Source organism: Camelina sativa, chromosome 14 (genome assembly GCF_030686135.1).
Source record: "Camelina sativa cultivar CO46 ecotype springtype chromosome 14, ASM3068613v1".
Classification (NCBI taxonomy): domain Eukaryota; kingdom Viridiplantae; phylum Streptophyta; class Magnoliopsida; order Brassicales; family Brassicaceae; genus Camelina; species Camelina sativa.
Genome location: NC_141893.1, coordinates 10,065,007 through 10,084,213, shown reverse-complemented (window position 1 = coordinate 10,084,213; position 19,207 = coordinate 10,065,007). Strand labels below are relative to the sequence as shown.

The following is a 19,207-nucleotide window of genomic DNA, read 5'->3' as shown; positions in this document are numbered from 1 at the left end:
CCGTGAGAGGTGAAATCTAATTGAAAATGAAGGCAAGCGGTCCACTCTCTCGTCAATCGTGAACTTATTGCTTTATTTGACATAATTACCTCCTTATGAATTATGGACCAATATAATACGGAGAGAGTAGTAAATTCAGTTAAGGCGAAACGTTGAAAACTGTAAATTAAGCAGAGAGTATAGTAAATTCAAATTAATGATTCGGCACAACCTCGCAAGCCAAAAAGAGAGGCACATGTGCCTTGGAAGGCAAACTTGGAACCTCATCTGGTGCCACGGAAACCTATTTTGTTGCACTAATCCCTATACGATTAGGTTCAGGTCCATTCGAAGCAGGTTGGCTTACGCTCAGCTTGTAGATGAACATTGTCTTTAATACGATTATTACGAATACACATAAATCGACAAATACTTATACCAGCCTCGAAAGGGGCTCATGGCAGGTTTGGATACTATTCATTCATACGTGACGTAATTTGTGGGCAAGAAATTATACCCTCTCTTTTCTTCATATGTTCCCTATAAAATGGGGCAAAACTCACATTTGTTTATTACAAAAAAGAAGAGACTCACAATTGTCTTCCCGGAAGTGAGAAAAAAAATGGGGTCTCATGTCGCTCTTAACGCACAAAAACCACACGTAGTTTGCGTTCCCTATCCGGCTCAAGGCCACATCAACCCTATGATGAAAGTGGCTAAACTCCTCCACGCCAGAGGCTTCCACGTCACCTTCGTCAACACCGTCTACAACCACAACCGTTTCCTCCGTTCTCATGGGTCTATTGCCCTAGACGGACTTCATTCGTTTCGGTTTGAGTCCATTCCTGACGGTCTACCAGAGACCGACATGGACACCACGCAGGACATAACAGCCCTTTGCGAGTCCACCATGAAGAACTGTCTCGTTCCGTTCCAGGAGCTTCTCCAACGGATCAATGCTAGAGATGATGTTCCCCCCGTGAGCTGTATTGTATCCGACGGTGTTATGAGCTTTACGCTTGATGCTGCGGAGGAGCTTGGAGTCCCGGAGGTTCTTTTTTGGACAACCAGTGGTTGTGCGTTCTTGACTTATCTACACTTTTATCTCTTCATCGAGAAGGGTATAACTCCGCTAAAAGGTATGTGTTCTTACATTGATTATTGATTTAGTTTATAAGATTAAATTTAACGTAAAAAACGTTAAGAGACTACGAGCACGGTGACTTTTTAATCTACGAGATCGATTTTTTTTTCTTATGTATAATATCCATTTTTGCTATCACATTTACCAAAGTGCAATAGACTATAAGAACCGAATTGATTCATGCGTACGAACGAGACTGGTCAAGATGGTCATGTTATAATATATACGATATACCAAGTTTTATACAGCTGTAGCTTAGAATTTTGAGCTTTTCCAAATAGTATTAATATATACATAACGCAATGAAATGTTTTCAATTCATGAGTTTGCAGTTCTCTTGTAATTTGTTTCTATACGATTTTTTAATAAGAGAATAATATATCACCGTTGATTTGTTTGAAAATTTATTGTATGATATACTTCTAACACGTGGTTTTCCATAATTTCTATGATTATTAGTTTACAGTAGACAAATTTTAAACTTAAATCATAAGACTTTTGATATTGAAACCTAAAAGTATTCGTTAATAATTGTGGAAAGCCTCAACATATTATAAAGTAATATTTTTAAATAGTACTAACAACCTCTTTAAAGAGGTTGTTGTTTATTTGTGTAAAGATTTTTTCGTTTGTTTGGAGGCTCCAATTTTTTTGATGATCTATAAAAACAAAGGTGCATAAACATGGAAATTTGACCACGCAACAAAGATATAACTAATATATTTGAGTAAAGAGAGCAAACTCGTCGACAAAATAAATAGATAAATTTGAGTTATATAGATCCAAACATGAAACTGAAAAAAAGAAAATAAATAACTCCTTCTGGCCCTTAAAATCACCGCAAGTATTGTTAGGCCAATAATATTATTGTCCAGGGACCATGCCACTCTGTCTTTCGGATCGGTCATATTTATAACTGATAACTCTTTCTGGATCTGAATGTACACTATGAGTGCTGTGGTCATATTCATATAGACGTACATGAAATTTTGTGTAATATGGTTCTTTTATTTTTCTTAATTAGTATCGGGAAAACTAATCTTTGTTAACAAATAATGGTGATTGATTTGGCAGATGAGAGTTACTTAACGAAGGAGCACTTAGACATGGTTATAGATTTTATACCGACTATGACGAATCTAAAACTAAAGGATATTCCTAGCTTCGTACGTACCACAGATCCTGATGATTTTATGCTCAAATTCGCCTGCCGCGAGACCGAGCGATCCAAACGTGCTTCTGCTATCATTCTGAACACATTTGATGACCTTGAGCATGGCGTTATCCAGGCTATGCAATCCCTTTTACCTCCGGTTTATGCAGTTGGACCGCTTCACTTATTAGCAAACCGGGAGATTGAAGAAGGTAGTGAGGCTGGAATGATGAATTCGAGTTTATGGAAAGAGGAGATGGAGTGTTTGGAATGGCTTGATACAAAGCCTCAAAACAGTGTCATTTATATTAACTTTGGGAGCATAACGGTTTTGAGTGCGGAGCAGCTTGTGGAGTTTGCTTGGGGTTTGGCAGGAAGTGGGAAAGAGTTTTTATGGGTGATCCGGCCGGATTTAGTAGCCGGAGAGGAGGCGATGGTTCCACCGGAGTTTTTAACTGAGACCGCAGACCGGAGATTGTTAGCGGGTTGGTGTCCTCAGGAGAAAGTTCTTTCCCATCCAGCGGTTGGAGGGTTCTTGACGCATTGCGGATGGAACTCGATATTGGAAAGTCTTTCATGTGGAGTTCCTATGGTGTGTTGGCCATTTTTCGCAGACCAGCAAATAAATTGTAAGTTTTGTTGTGACGAGTGGGGGGTTGGGATCGAGACAGGTGGAGATGTGAAGAGAGATGAGGTTGAGGCGGTGGTTAGAGAAGTCATGGATGGAGATAAGGGAAAGAAGATGAGAGAGAAGGCGGTAGAGTGGCAGCGCTTGGCAGAGGAAGCGACGGAACATAAACTTGGCTCCTCAATTGTGAACTTTGAGACGGTTGTTAGCAAGTTTCTTTTGGGTCAAAAATCACAGGATTGAACTGTTTGTAATGATCACCCAAGTAAGAGTTTTTTCTTGTTTCTGTCATGTGTTTCATTTTATAAGATGTTATAGAATTTCTTCTTTATGTTTCACTTTATCTAATAGTTTTTTTCGTATTTTTTGTCAAACTAGTTTTTTTTTCTTTTTTCTTATATTTTATATATTTAATTATATGTTTTAGTTGATTCATCACATAAATTGAAACGGTGGAGTAACAGATGGATCGGTGCTTATAATTTTCGAATGTGTTACCGGTATTTCATCAGTCAAAAGAAGATAATTTCTAAATAAGAAAATCATACCATATCGACGAAAATGACAAAAATAATAAAGTATTTTGTAACACATATAATTTATTTTATATTATTTTGTTACACAAATCATTGATTGAATTTTTAATTTCATTGATGATCATGTATACTCTGATTCATATTAATAGATGTTAAGAAAAAAAAAAATTGAAACGGTGGAGTATATCGTATGCTAGTACATTGGATTGATAAATAACGAACATTGGTATGGCTTGCCTTATCACATGCCTTGTCATCACAAATATATGAACTCATAATTGAAAACCTAACGTTCGGTTACAAAGCATATATATAATTTTGCTGATAAATTTGTTCCATAATTACGAAAACCCTTAAACAAAAAAAAAAAAAAAACAGAAAAAACAAATTCTTTTCTATTAAACGAGGGTCGTGTCTTGAATTCGAAAGTTTGTGTACGAGTTATTTTTAGTGTTAAATTCAAAAGCTTGTTTAGCATAAAAACAAAAGCTTCATGGGTTAATATGTATGATCCCACCAAAATTGATGTTCTTATTGTGGAAATAGATTTTGTTTATAAAGTAAACCGTAGATATCTACTTTGCAGCAGTCGATATATTTATTATTTTCTTTAAGATTCTTTTATTTTAATAACCATGGGATTAGGAACTTGTCGATTCTGTATAAGGTGACGAATCATAAATATAAGAGCATGCCCAAACGCTAGTTTCTTAACTACGGTATTTACAAATAAAAAAAATATATTAAAAAGGTAGGAAAGAAAAAATAAATGGTTCTAAAAGTTCTTGTTTAAAAATTATTCCTTCTACTGTTTATAGTACATGGACTTTTATTAGTGGCCAGCTTTATTAAAAAAACTGAAAATATAATTGTACAATTAAAGTATAGAAAATCTAAACTCTTTCTACTTTGATGATTTTATTGAAATTTTTAAAATTTTTATAAATTATATTAAAATATACATATAGTTTATAAATGTGCTAAACTTCCTTTTACTTAGCTCATCTAGTATTGTATATAAGAGACTAATGTACATTCTAATTCATTAATGAGAAAGTATTCTTCCAAAGTTAATATAGTATTAGAGTTCTCTTTTCTCATTCTTTTCTCATTCTTTTCTCAAGAACATTCTTCTAACAAACTTAAGAAAAATCAAAATCTTTGGAGATTATCATCCGATCTTCGATTTTTTTCTTTTCGATCTTCATCAAATCGTTCATCATCAACGATTCTTCGATCCGATTCACTCAATTCAGCTTGAATCCAGCTCAAATCTTAGTTCGAATCCGGTAAACAAGATGAGTACATCGATCACCCAGCTTGTTTCTGCTTTCGCTTATGCTGTATTCGTTACTGTTCTTGAGATTCTAGCTTCCGCGATTTGGTTTCTGCTTGTGCTTTGGCTTTGCAATTGAGTAATTCGAAGTACTTGCTTGGAATCTTTGTTTTTGGTCATTTGCTCTTGGGTTCTTGTTTTGATGGCTGCGAACGATACTACTTCGCGTTCTTCTACTGATCAGTACGATAATCCCTATTTCCTTCATAGCTCGGATCATGCGAGTATGGTTTTAGTATATGATAGATTGAGTACTGGTTCTGAGTTTCATTCATGGCGTAGATATGTGCGTATGGCACTTAATGTGCGTAACAAATTGGGTTTTATTGATAGCACAATCCCAAAACCTCCTGAAGGTCACCGTGATTTCGGTTCTTGGTCGCGTTGTAACGACATGGTGTCAACTTGGTTGATGAACTCTGTATCCAAGAAGATTGGTCATAGTATCTTGTTCATTCCCACTGCAGAAGGTGTATGGAAGAACATTATTTCACGCTTTAAGCAAGACGATGCTCCTCGCATCTTTGAGATTGAGCAACGGTTGAGTATCATTCAACAGGGGTCCATGGATATCAGTGCTTACTACACTGAGCTTGTTACTCTCTGGGAGGAGTATTGCAACTATATTGAGCTTCCTGTCTGTACTTGTGGGAGATACGAATGTAATGCATCTGAGTTATGGGAGAAGTTACAGCAGAGAAGCCGTGTTACGAAGTTTTTGATGGGTCTGAATGAGTCTTATGCTCCTTCTCGTCGTCATATCCTAATGATGAAACCGATTCCATCTCTTGAAGAAGTGTTTCACATGGTGACATAGGATGAGCGCACAAGTACTATTAAGCCTGTTTCTAAGAATGATGGTGCTATTTTTCAGGCTTCTCATGCTGGTACCTCTACAGAGGAAGTCTCTTATAACCCCTATGGTGGTCAGTATGACAATGGTGCTTATGCTGCGGTTCAGAATAATTTTCGACCAAGGTCTTCGAGACCATTATGTACTCATTGTGGCATGACAGGTCATGTTGTCCAGAAGTGTTTTAAACTTCATGGTTATCCTCCAGGCTATATTCCTGGCTATAAGAGTACTTATCAGTCGTCACAGCGACCACAAGGATTTCCTACTCAGTCATTTCAACCAAGAGGACAGTTTCCTCCTAAACAACAATCTCATGCTATTGCCAATGTTACTGTTGGATCTTCGTCTCCTATGGAGAGTATGCCATATTTGCCTCCACCTGTCTCGAGTATTGTTAATCTTGATGTCAGTCAGATCACTCCGGAACAGGCTCAATCCTTGATTCAACAACTCTCTGTTCGTACTAAGGCTTCAGAGACTCTGGCCCCTTCCTCATTTGCTGCGTCTATTACTGCACATGGTATTATGGCACCAAAATCGTCTTCGGGTACACTTGTTTTTCCTGATATTTTTTCTTCTACTTCTCTTCGCTTTGAACATAATTCTCTCACTTTTCAACATCAATGTTTATCTTCTCTTTCTACTAAACTTCCTCATGGTAGTTGGATAATAGACACTGGAGCTACTAGTCATGTTTGTTCTGATCTTGCCATGTTCAATGAGGTTCTGGATGTTTCATGAGTGACTGTCTCTTTACCTGATGACACCAGGGTGGCTATTGCTCATTATCACTGTGCATTTATCATCATCTCTCATACTGCATGATGTTCTCCATGTTCCCTCTTTTAAATTCAATCTTATTTCTGTCAGTAGTCTTTTGCAACGAAATAATATGTCTGCTCATTTTTTTTTATTCATGTTATATACAAGAGTTTATTCAGGAATTGACGATTGGTAGAGGTGTTCTCCTCCATAATCTTTACATTTCTCAGCATGATACATCTTCAACCACTGCTCACTTTACTGGATCCTTGCAAGTCGATGGCACTCTCTGGCATCATCGCCTTGGGCACCTATCTTCTGACAAGTTAAAAAGCTTATCTGGTACTTTACAACTGTCTAAGTCTAGTTTTGTTAATGAGGCTGTTTGTCCTGTCTGTCCTTTAGCTAAACAGAAACGGCTTCCTTTTGAGTCCCACAACCACAAGTCTTCCTCTCCATTTGATCTTGTTCATCTAGATGTTTGGGGTCCTTTTTGTACAGAGTCTATAGAAGGTTATCGTTATTTCCTTACAATAGTTGATGATTGCACTCGTGTAACTTGGATCTATATGCTAAGGAATAAAAGTGATGTTACAAAAAAATTTCCCAATTTTATTACGTATGTTCAAATGCAATATAAGTCCAAAATTAAAGCTATTCGAACTGATAATGCTCAAGAGTTGGCTTTTACGGATTTAGTAAACACATATGGTATGGTTCATCAGTTTTCTTGTGCCTACACTCCTCAACAGAACTCTGTTGTTGAGAGAAAGCATCAACATTTACTAAATGTAGCTAGATCATTGTTATTTCAATCTAATGTCCCTTTGCTCTATTGGAGTTCATGTGTTTACACTACAGTTTTTCTGATTAATAGGATACCTTCTACTGTTCTCGAAAACAAAACACCTTATGAGCTGCTTTTAAACAAGAAACCTGAATATTCCTTTCTCTGTTCTTTCGGTTGTCTCTGTTTTGTGTCCACATTGTTGAAAGATAGAAATAAATTTAGTCCTAGGGCTGATAAATGTGTGTTTTTAGGATATGCTTCTGGTTACAAAGGTTACAAAGTTCTTCATTTAGACACAAATGTGAATTCTGTCTCTAGGAATGTCATCTTTCATGAAAGCATTTTTCCTTTTAAAACTGCTATTCCTGCTACAGATATCTTTGATAATTGTGTCCTTCCCTTACCTGCTTCTATCATAACTGAAGACATTGATGCATCATTACATGATACTATTGTGCATTAACCATCATCATCATCTTCCTCACTTCCATCTTCGAGCAATACCCACTCTGTTGCCTCTCATATGGAGGCTCAACCTGTTGAGACGTCTGTCACCTCTTTGCCCATTGCGAGACCAAAACGATCGACTAAGGCTCCAGGTTATCTTTCTGACTATCATTGTTCTTTAATACAACATTCTAATTCTACCATTTCTATACCTACACCAAAACAGATCACAACTCCCTATCCTCTTTCATTTGTTCTCTCTTATTCTCATATCAATCCTTCATATCAAGCTTATATTCTTTCTATTTCGATTGAAACTGAACCAAAGAATTTCCAACAAGCCATAATATCTGTGTGGTGGACGAAAGCTATGAATGTGGAGCTTGATGCTATGGAGGCTTTATGGACTTGGAGTGTTGCGTCCTTACCACCAGGGAAAAATGTGGTTGGTTGCAAATGGGTATACACGATTAAATACAATGCTGACGGTTCTATTGAACGATATAAAGCTAGATTAGTCGCCAAAAGATTCACACAACAAGAAGGAGTTGATTACTTTGATACTTTTTCTCTTGTTGCTAAACTTGCTAGTGTGAAGATGATTTTAGGCTTGGCTGCTAAAAAGGGATGGAGCTTGACTCAAATGGACGTGACAAATGCTTTCTTGCACAGTGATCTGGACGAAGAAATTTATATGAGCTTACCAGAAGGTTATACACCACCTGAGGGTACCACTCTGCCTCCAAATCCTGTTCTACGCTTGCATAAGTCTATCTACGGTTTAAAGCAGGCTTTCCGGCAATGGTACAAGTGTTTATCCAAAGCTTTGACTGATGAAGGGTTTGAACAGTCTTACGCTGATAACACTCTGTTCACAAAGATAACAGGTACTTCTTACACTGTTGTCTTGGTCTATGTAGATGATATCCTCATAGCTAGTGATAGTGTGAGGCGGTTAGTTCCATAAAATCTGCTCTGGCTCGTCAATTCAAGATGAAGGATCTTGAACCAGCAAAATTCTTTTTAGGCCTTGAGATTTCTAGAAATTCTACTGGCATTTCAGTCTGTCAACGGAAGTATTGCCTAGATTTACTGGCTGATACAGGCTTACTCGGTTGTAAACCCAAACCAGTTCCTATGGATCCCAAGGTACCTTTGAGCAGAGAAACATGAACTTTACTTGATGATGGCAAACCCTATAGGGAATTGATTGGACGACTACTGTATTTGTGTATTACTCGACCTGACGTCACTTTTGCAGTTCATCGACTGAGTCAACTTCTTTCTTTCCCGACTGATGTGCATTTGCATGCGGCTCATCAATTGCTGAAGTATCTTAAGAATAATCCAGGACAAGGATTATTCTACTCAAAGGATACTGAGATTTGTCTCAATGGTTTTGCTGACGCTGGCTGGGGTACGTGCACTGATACAAGAAGGTCCATATCTGGTGTTTGCGTTTTTCTGGGTTCCTCCTTGATCAGTTGGAAATCCAAGAAACAAGATATAGCAAGTTCTAGCAGCATTGAAGCAGAATATCGAAGCATGGCTGTTGCAACTAAAGAACTTTTGTGGCTGAATATGTTGTTGAAGGACCTACACATTCAGGTGGACACTCCAGCTAAACTGTTCTGTGATAACAAGTCTGCTATGCATATAGCCAATAATCCAGTTTTTCATGAGAGGACTAAACACGTTGAGATCGATTGCCATATCACGAGAGACCAAGTAAAGGTCGGTTTCCTTACGGTTCTTCACGTTTCTACTATCAATCAGCTTGCAGATATCTTGACGAAGCCTCTTCATCCGGGTCCCTTTCAGGCTATACTTACTCGTTTATCAGTATCAAGCTTCTTCTTACAGGATGATTTGGCTTGAAGGGGTCTATTAAGATATACATATAGTTTATAAATGTCCTAAGCTTCCTTTTACTTAGGTCATCTAGTATTGTATATAAGAGACTAATGTACATTCTGATTCATTAATGAGAAAGTTTTCTTCCAAAGTTAATAAATTAGAATCCAATAACATCGCCTTAAATGAGAGAGTGTTTTTAATTTTATTAATATTATTTATTGTTTAAGACACTTAAGTCGGACGTTGTCAAAAAAAAAAAAAAAAGACACTTAAGTTGGATTTATGAGATGAGAGGATAATCTTATGAAAAAATGTGTCTTTAAAAAAGAAAAAAGATAATAAATGAATACTTTAGTCATTTATATGTTAGATAATCTCTCTTCTTTTAGACATTTATATTAAAATAGTTATAAAGTTAATTATAAAAAATATTTAAGAGAGACATATTATATAACCAATAATGATGATGGCACAAAGCAGATATTCGGGCCTCGAGATGGCACAAAGCAGATAACGCTAATTTTTCAAACAGTAGCCACGTGCGATATATACATGGGCTCACCGTTTTCCTACAAATGGGTGCGTACCTCAAAGCTTAAGCGTAGAGTCAAGCATAACCCACAAATTCACATTTTGTCTTTTGGCAAAAGAGAGATACAAAATGGGACCTCGTGTTGTTTGTGACGCAGAAAAACCACATGTAGTCTGTGTGCCTTTCCCGGCTCAAGGCCACATCAACCCGATGCTGAAAGTGGCTAAACTCCTCCACCACAGAGGCTTCCACGTCACCTTCGTCAACACCGTTTACAATCACAACCGTCTCCTCCGGTCCCGTGGGCCCAACGCACTCGGCAGGGTTCCTTCCTTCCGGTTCGAGGCCATACCTGACGGTCTACCTGAGACTGATGTGGATGCTACGCAGGACATCCCTGCCCTTTGCGAGTCCACCATGAAGAACTGTCCCGCTCCATTCAAGGAGCTTATCCGGAGGATTAACACGAGAGAGGATGTTCCTCCGGTGAGCTGTATTGTATCAGATGGTGCGATGGGCTTTACTCTTGACGTTGCGGAGGAGTTTGGTGTCCTCCAGGTTCTTTTTTGGACCACTAGTGGTTGTGGCTTCATGGCTTATCTACACTTTTATCTCTTCATTGAGAAGGGTTTATGCCCAGTGAAAGGTACGTTTTCTTGCATTTATTAGTGATTTAAATCACGTTATAATACTTAAATTTAACGTAAAAAAACCCTTACAACACCACGATCTCGATGGATTTATCATTTAAGAGGTCGTTCGGCAAATAGGCCAACTGCACACTCTGCCACATTTGCTATCTGGTTATGAAAGTTATGTTGGCCTAAAAAAAACAAGGATGATACACGAACCCTTCAATCCAGTTAGGCCAACCTCACTCTAGACCACTTTGTTTGCCAACTAGCTCTGGAACCATACGATCACCATAATATGCATCAAATTAATTATGCTCCGTTTGTTCAAGTTTGTTCAAGTTTTTTTTTTTTTTTTTTTTAATTATAACTAAATATTGTGGGAAAAATAGTAAAACAAAGAGTCATGGATTTTGTAGATGAGAGTTGCTTGACGAAGGAACACTTGGACACAGTTATAGATTGGATACCTTCAATGAAGAATCTAAAACTGAAAGATATTCCTAGTTTCATCCGTACCACTAATCCCAACGACATAATGCTCAACTTCATTGTCCGTGAGACTTGTCGAACTAAACGCGCCTCTGCTGTCATTCTCAACACGTTCGATGACCTGGAGCATGACGTAATCAAGTCCATGCAATCTATTTTACCACCGGTTTATCCAATCGGACCGCTTCATCTCTTAGTAAACCGGGAGATTGAAGAAGATAGTGAAATTGGAAGGATGGGATCAAATCTGTGGAAAGAGGAGACTCAGTGTTTGAATTGGCTTGATACTAAGTCTCGAAACAGCGTTGTTTATGTTAACTTTGGAAGCATAACCAAAATGACCGTGACACAGCTCGAGGAGTTTGCTTGGGGTTTGGCGGCAACGGGGAAGGAGTTTCTATGGGTGATGCGGCCGGACTTAGTCGCCGGAGAGGAGGCAGTGATTCCGGCAGAGTTTTTAGTGGAGACAGAGGATCGAAGGATGCTGGCTAGTTGGTGTCCGCAGGAGAAAGTTCTTTCTCATCCGGCAATTGGAGGGTACTTGACGCATTGTGGGTGGAACTCGACGTTAGAAAGTCTTTCTTGCGGAGTTCCAATGGTGTGTTGGCCATTTTTTGCAGAGCAACAAACAAATTGTAAGTTTTCATGTGACGAATGGGAGGTTGGAATTGAGATTGGTGGAGATGTGAAGAGGGAAGAGGTTGAGGCGGTGGTTAGAGAGCTCATGGATGGTGAGAAAGGAAAGAAAATGAGAGAAAAGGCGGAGGAGTGGCGGCGCTTGGCGGAGAAAGCGACGGAGCATCCGTGTGGTTCGTCCGTGGTAAATCTTGAGACAATTGTTAGCAAGGTTCTCTTAGGAAAGAATCCTAATACTGATCAAAGTTAATACAAAAACATAAGATTATCATAAATATATGTAAGATTAAGTCGAATTGTTTTTTCTTGTTTCCATCGTGTGTAATACATTTAATTTGTTTGAAGAAATAAAGGAATATAATTAAATTTATGGAATATATAACAATTTAGTAAAAGGACCGCACAAAGATTAGTTTCATAAAAAAATTCCTATTAACAGGGGAAAAAATATATATGAGTGTGGAGTAGTATTGTAAAGTTTTGGAAGAAGAAAGCTAATATTCAAATATTTGTAATTACTTAAACTCTCTCTGATCCTTGAGAGTAAGAAACATTGCTTTCACGAGTTATTGCCTTATGTGACCACTAGTCTCTGTCTTTTTTCACACTGACGTACAAGTAGATAACCATTTATCTTCTGTTGGCATGATTACTCATACCCATGGGTATTGGAAATCTTCGCACGTGGTATATATTTGTCGATAGTATCTACGTGCGAGAATCATTGTCTCGCCATCTCATTGTCGATCATTTCAACGTCCTTTAAAGCCTACCGAAGGTGTTCCATACATATCCATTTTTGTTTTGTTTTTTTGGGCACAGAAGAAAAAAATGGCATCACATGCCGTTTCTAGCAGACAAAAACCACACGTAGTTTGCGTACCTTTCCCAGCTCAAGGCCACATCAATCCGATGCTGAAAGTGGCTAAACTCCTCTATGCCAGAGGCTTTCATGTTACCTTTGTCAACACCGTCTACAACCACAATCGTCTCATCCGGTCACGTGGTCCCAACGCCCTTGATGGGCTTCCTTCTTTCCGGTTCGAGTCCATCCCAGATGGTCTACCGGAGGAGCCCAACAAGGACGTCATGCAGGACGTCCCTCCCCTTTGTGAGTCCACCATGAAAAACTGTCTAGCTCCGTTCAAAGAGCTTCTCAGACGGATTAATACCGGAGATGATGTTCCTCCAGTGAGCTGTATTGTATCGGACGGTGTGATGAGCTTCACTCTTGATGCAGCCGAGGAGCTTGGAGTCCCGGAGGTTATTTTCTGGACAACCAGTGCTTGTGGCTTCTTGGCTTATCTACACTTCTATCGCTTGATCGAGAAGGGATTATCACCACTAAAAGGTATGTGTACAAAGATTACTATTAATTTAGTTTTGATAAATCATTGTAATAATATCTGTTCGTAATTTGAACTTTTTAAATGATACCTAGAAATAGAATAGAGGTACCTCTAATGTAAATACGTAATAAATATCATTGTCTAGGCCACTTTTTCTCTCATTGAAACGTGACCAACTGTAATTCTTTCTTACTCTGAATTTAAACTAAAGTATTGATGTAAGTTAAATATATACGGTGAACTTTGGCAGATGAGAGTTACTTGGACACAAAAATAGATTGGATACCATCGATGAGAAACCTAAGACTTAAAGACATCCCAAGCTTCATCCGTGCAACTAATTCTGAAGATATAATGCTTAATTTTTTTGTCCATGAAACGGACCGAGCCAAACGCGCATCGGCTATCATTCTCAACACATTTGATAGCCTTGAGCATGATGTCATTGAATCTTTTAAATCTATCATACCTCCAGTGTACACTATTGGACCGCTTCATCTACAAGTGAAGCGGGAGATTGACGAGAAGAGTGAGATTGGACAGGTGGGAACAAATCTATGGAAACAGGAGATGGAGTGTTTAAATTGGCTCGATACTAGGTCTCCAAACAGCGTCGTTTATGTTAATTTTGGTAGCATAACAGTGATGAGTAAGAAACATCTCGTGGAATTTGCTTGGGGTTTAGCAGCGACCAAGAAAGACTTTTTATGGGTGATCAGGCCGGATTTAGTAGCCGGTGATGTGGCAATGGTTCCTCCAGAGTTTCTAATAGAGACAGCTGATCGAAGGATGATAGCGAATTGGTGTCCTCAAGAAAAAGTTCTTTCTCCTCCGGCCATCGGAGGGTTCTTAACACATAGTGGATGGAACTCGACTTTGGAGAGTCTTTCCGGTGGAGTTCCAATGGTGTGTTGGCCGTTCTTTGCAGAGCAGCAAACGAATTGTAAATATTGTTGTCACGAATGGGAGGTGGGGATGGAGATCGGTGGAGACGTGAGGAGGGAGGAGGTTGAGGCACTGGTTACAGAGCTAATGGACGGAGAGAAAGGAAAGAAAATGAGAGAGAAAGCAAAAGGGTGGCAGCGTTTGGCAGAGGAAGCGACGGAGCATATGCGTGGTTCATCTGACTTAAATTTTAAGAAGGTTATTACAAAGATTCTCTTAGGCAGCAAAAGACAATAGAGACAATATAAATAAAACTTCAACATAAAAGATGATTACAAAAAGATTTATGTTTTTAAAAAATGGTACGTGCTCTACATAATCATGAACACTGATTTGTTTTTCTATTTATAGAAAGGTTTGCTTATATGGCATATGTCGAAATCTAATATTTGTAGGGACGACGTCGTGGAATTTTCATTGATGTCAGAATATATTTTTTCGCACGGACCTCTGTAATCTGTATAATCAGACTCTATCTCTCACCATAAGAAACATTTGACTTTATAGAACGGGCGCCACTAATACGACATTTAGCTTACCGAGAGAGTATTAAGTTTATGGGAAATCTTCGCATGCGAGAATCATATGGTCTCGCCATCTCATTGTGGAGTCCTTTAATTTAAAGCGTAGCAAAACTGTTCACAAACCAACCACATACATATCCATTTTTATCCTTTCTTTCCCGCACAAAAAAAAAACAAAAAAGGCATGAGAGATGTCGTTTCTAGCGGACAACCCACACGGAGCATGTGGATGGTAGTCGAAATCAAAATTGCAAATGGTAGTCAATTAGGTTCTTTTAGGGCGCCAACAGACCACAAAGGATGCTACAATTAGAATCGGAGAGAAGGCTAGAATTTAATGTCATTTAAATCTTAGCTGCTAGTAAAGACTCCCCTTAGGAGAAATTTAGAAAAGTATCAGACCTTGGGTTTGCATGGGTCATAGACATCTTAGCTCCCGTTATATGTACCATAACGACATCTCACATAAGAAATGATATGACATATGAGACATAGACATCCACGCATTAACAAATCTTTTTTCAGTTTAAAACCAAAGAAACCTAATATCGTTACAAATTCAAATTTTGACTGAACTAACGTAGTTTAAATAGAATATGTTTTAAGAACCGGTCCTCATGGGAAAATAGGCTCAGCGCCAATATGAAGCCCAAATTACATATACAGTTGGCCATGGCCAACTTATAAAGATCTCAACGATTAGCAAATGCATGGTTTCTTAAATTTCTGAGCAAATCAACGTGTGCATTATATAAAAGGGTCTTATAATATATTTTCTTATTTTAGCAGTAATTCTTATCGCAATACCTTTTTTATTTATGAAAGTAAGTAATTCTTCACAAAAAAAATAATAATAAGTAATTCAAACATTTTACCAAAATTCTATCTCCGTATAAAAATCTAATTTCTAGTTAATTAATATAAACGAAATCTGAAAATTTTATTTTTCGGTCTTTGAATCCTCTGAAGATATTTACAAAATCATTAACGAGTTAAACGTTATCTCACGTACCCTAAGAAGCAATGCTTTCACGAATTATTGCCATATAGGGCCACAAGTCTTTGGCTTTTACTTTACGACCGACTACAGTACACTCGACTTGTAGAGAATCATAATCTTCTCTTGGCCGCATATCAACGTTATGCTAGATTGCCTGCGGGCCGCAGGTCTGTGGAATTATTGCACGTACGTGACAGATTTGTCGATAATCCTACGTGCCAGAATCATATGGCCTCTCGCCCTCGTTGAGGAGTCCCTTAAAGCCTAGAGAATTTACATTAAAAAAAAAAAAAAAAAAAAAAAAAAAGCCTAGAGAAACTGTTCCGATGGTCACTCACTCACAGAGTCACATACATATCTACTTAAAAAAAAACTTTTTCAGGCACACGAGAAAAAGAAAATGGCATCTCAAACCGTTTCTAGAGGACAAAAACCACATGTGGCACTACAAAAAAATGGGTGTATTGTATCACTTAAATTGTATCATAAAATTAAGTAATGTTACTTTGAATTACTTATTTAAAAATAAAACAAATAAATATAATTAAGCATCAGTTATTAAAGTGATGTTTTAATAAACTAATTTGACATCAATTAAATAAAATTGATTAAACATGTATGCGTTTGTATCACTTTTAAAAAAATTGATATAAATTATAGATTCACACCATTTAGATAATTGATGAATCTTTTAATTTTATTGAAATCACTTTTTAATATGATACAAAATTTATATCGATAAAAACTGATGTTAATTTACACTAGCTATAATTAAAAATAACTTACTTATTTACACTAGCTTGGAAAGAATTAATGAATTAATGTAATTACTTATTTTTATTGTTGTCAATATTTTGTTTTCTTTCATTGGTAGTTAAGGTGGGATTTTTACAATCCCACATCAACCACTTCTTAAGGAGAGGTGAGATCTATCTATTATAAATACTTAAACCTATTTGATTGCCATTACTTAAGTTTAGTGGGATAACAACTAATTGTGGGCTCATCATAAATATAGTAGAAATAATATATACTATAGATATCAATATAATATATAAACAAATATGATTGAAAATATAAATAATTAAATATTTTACTACAGAAAAAATATTTTCATATAATTTATTATAATATTGATTTTAACATCATGCTTTTAAAAATGGTATAACTATTTTACATTAGTTTTGATAAATGATGCAAATATTTTATATCAATTTAGTAAAAATGATGTAGGACTTGCAACATTTTTTGTAAGTGATGTAAATGAACATCGATTCAGTAATTGAAACAAATATTTATTTCAAATGATACAAATTATTTGCATCAATAAAATGTAAATTATTTGTTTAAGTAACGCAAATTATTTTAACATCATTTAAACATGCTACAAACAAATGAAATAAATGATGTAAAACCATCATTTTTTGTAGTGTGGTTTGCGTGCCTTTCCCGGCTCAAGGCCACATCAACCCGATGCTGCAAGTGGCTAAACTCTTACACACCAAAGGCTTCCACGTCACCTTCGTCAATACCATCTACAACCACAAACGTCTCCTCCGTTCCCGTGGACCCAACGCCCTCAACGGGATACCTTCTTTCCGGTTCGAATATATTCCTGATGGTCTTCCTGAGACCAACAAGGACGCCACCCAGGACGTCCCTCCTCTTTGTGCGTCCACAAAGAAAAACTGTCTAGCTCCATTCAAGGAGCTTCTCAGGCGGATCAACACGGCAGATGATGTTCCTCCGGTGAGTAGTATTGTATCGGACGGTATAATGAGCTTTACCCTTGATGCTGCGGAGGAACTTGGAGTCCCGGATGTTGTTTTTTGGACCACCAGTGCTTGTGGCTTCTTGGCTTATCTACATTTCTATCGCTTCATCGAGAAGGGGTTATCACCACTAAAAGGTACATACAAGTTTACAAAATTGTTTTAATTTCTTTTCTTGGAAGAGTATATTATTATTTTTCATTAATAATATTTAATTTTTTTTTTGTGTGCACCTAATAATATTAATTATATATGATACTTGATACCTAGAATAGAGGTACCTATTTATAGATACGTAATACATATCATTGTGTATGAAACTTTTCTCTATCGTTGTTGCGGTGACCAACAGTTACTATCTTTTACTCTTAATTAAATTAAACTATATTGTAAATTAGATGCATAAAAGTTGGCATATTAATAAGGTGCTTTATGATAGTTGCTGATATAATGATGGTTGATTGGCAGATGAGAGTTACTTAACCAAGGAGCACTTAGACACAAAAATAGATTGGATACCATCAATGGGGAACTTAAGACTAAAGGACATCCCAAGCTTCATCAGAACGACTAATCCTGACGACATAATGCTCAACTTTTTTTGTTCATGAGGCTGACCGAGTCAAACGCGCTTCTGCTATCATTCTTAATACATTCGATGAGCTCGAACATGACACCATCCAATCTATTAAATCTATTTTACCTCATGTGTACTCTGTTGGACCGCTCCAACTACTGGTGAAGCGGGAGATGAAAAAGGATAGTGAGATAGGACAAATGGAAACAAATTTGTGGAGAGAGGACAGGGAGTGTTTGGATTGGCTCAATACCAAATCTCCAATTCATGAATTTTATAATTTTCAAAAAAAAAAAAAAAATCTTAATAACCCAAAATTAGAATCTACCACTGGAAGCATGCAATTTTACAGTTTCTTAAAAAATAATTAACTTAACAATTTTCAAAATTTATAATTTGTTATGAACATATTGTATTATGTGGATGTTCCTTATCGGCCCATTAATGTAAACCCTAAATCTTAAAGTTGTATCATTATATATATATATATTATATCCTATGGAATAGATTAATATTAAAGAACTATTCCCATACTATATATATTATATCCTATGGGATAGATTAATATTAAAGAACTATTCCCATACTATATATATATTATATCCTATAAGATAGATTAATATTAAAAAACTATGCTCTAAACATCTTCTTTTAATACGTTATCAGCACGCTCTAAACCCTAGTCGTCTTATGAAAAAAAAAAAATTACCTCTCAAGCCGTGACTAATCATCTCTCATCGCGACGGTTTACCATCGTTATTGGGGGACGAAACCCTAATCTTTGAAAAAATATAGATTTTTTACCAAAATCCTAAGCCGATGTCGTCCACGTATTGTGGGTAATGTGATGCCAGCTTTAATTCTCCACCGAAGTTGCTCAATCACACATAAGATAAGTTTATTCCATACGTTAATGATTATTGAATTATTATACTATTCTCGAAACATGGTTAAATATTTGAACTGATCGCTGGTTGCCTTGCCTCCTTAGAGCTTATCGTCTTAATAGTTATTTATCCCTTATTAGTCAAACATGTTAAATCACATATTTATTGTTTATTGTTTATTGTTCAATCACGACCAGTTGATGTAATAATTTGTTATGTTTCATTGTTGACTTGTATATGCCTCAACTGATCGAGTATTTGATAGTCATGTTTGATAACCGATTAGTACCCTCTTTAATTTTTAATGCTTTATTGTTTGAAATATGATTAATTGCTGGTTCAAGTTCTAATTGACACATGCTTATGTCAATTA

The 19,207-nt window shown here is 36.9% G+C and overlaps 5 protein-coding genes across 5 annotated transcripts; all 5 read left to right on the top strand.

Annotated features, from left to right (window-relative positions):
- The first annotated feature begins 276 nt into the window (after window positions 1–276).
- Window positions 277–3,278, top strand: LOC104740944 (UDP-glycosyltransferase 85A1). Its single transcript, XM_010461692.3, has 2 exons — window positions 277–1,118; window positions 2,198–3,278. Exons 1-2 carry the CDS (start codon window positions 527–529, stop codon window positions 3,145–3,147), a joined length of 1,542 nt encoding a protein of 513 aa, XP_010459994.1. The 5' UTR covers window positions 277–526; the 3' UTR covers window positions 3,148–3,278.
- A 1,640-nt stretch (window positions 3,279–4,918) lies between these two features.
- LOC104743463 (uncharacterized) lies at window positions 4,919–7,647 on the top strand. The gene is made up of 4 exons (XM_010464543.2): window positions 4,919–5,584; window positions 5,651–6,355; window positions 6,625–6,907; window positions 7,436–7,647. Exons 1-4 carry the CDS (start codon window positions 4,919–4,921, stop codon window positions 7,645–7,647), a joined length of 1,866 nt encoding a protein of 621 aa, XP_010462845.2.
- Window positions 7,648–9,858: 2,211 nt separating this feature from the next.
- LOC104740943 (UDP-glycosyltransferase 85A3) lies at window positions 9,859–12,148 on the top strand. Its single transcript, XM_010461691.3, has 2 exons — window positions 9,859–10,666; window positions 11,072–12,148. The coding sequence occupies exons 1-2, from the start codon at window positions 10,150–10,152 to the stop codon at window positions 12,028–12,030; spliced, it is 1,476 nt and encodes a 491-aa protein (XP_010459993.2). The 5' UTR covers window positions 9,859–10,149; the 3' UTR covers window positions 12,031–12,148.
- Window positions 12,149–12,195: 47 nt separating this feature from the next.
- On the top strand, window positions 12,196–14,438 carry LOC104740942 (UDP-glycosyltransferase 85A5). Its single transcript, XM_010461690.3, has 2 exons — window positions 12,196–13,131; window positions 13,380–14,438. Exons 1-2 carry the CDS (start codon window positions 12,612–12,614, stop codon window positions 14,309–14,311), a joined length of 1,452 nt encoding a protein of 483 aa, XP_010459992.1. The 5' UTR covers window positions 12,196–12,611; the 3' UTR covers window positions 14,312–14,438.
- A 1,379-nt stretch (window positions 14,439–15,817) lies between these two features.
- Window positions 15,818–18,264, top strand: LOC104743462 (UDP-glycosyltransferase 85A2-like). The gene is made up of 3 exons (XM_019235838.2): window positions 15,818–16,037; window positions 17,029–17,507; window positions 17,839–18,264. Exons 1-3 carry the CDS (start codon window positions 15,925–15,927, stop codon window positions 17,979–17,981), a joined length of 735 nt encoding a protein of 244 aa, XP_019091383.2. The 5' UTR covers window positions 15,818–15,924; the 3' UTR covers window positions 17,982–18,264.
- The last annotated feature ends 943 nt before the right edge of the window (window positions 18,265–19,207 follow it).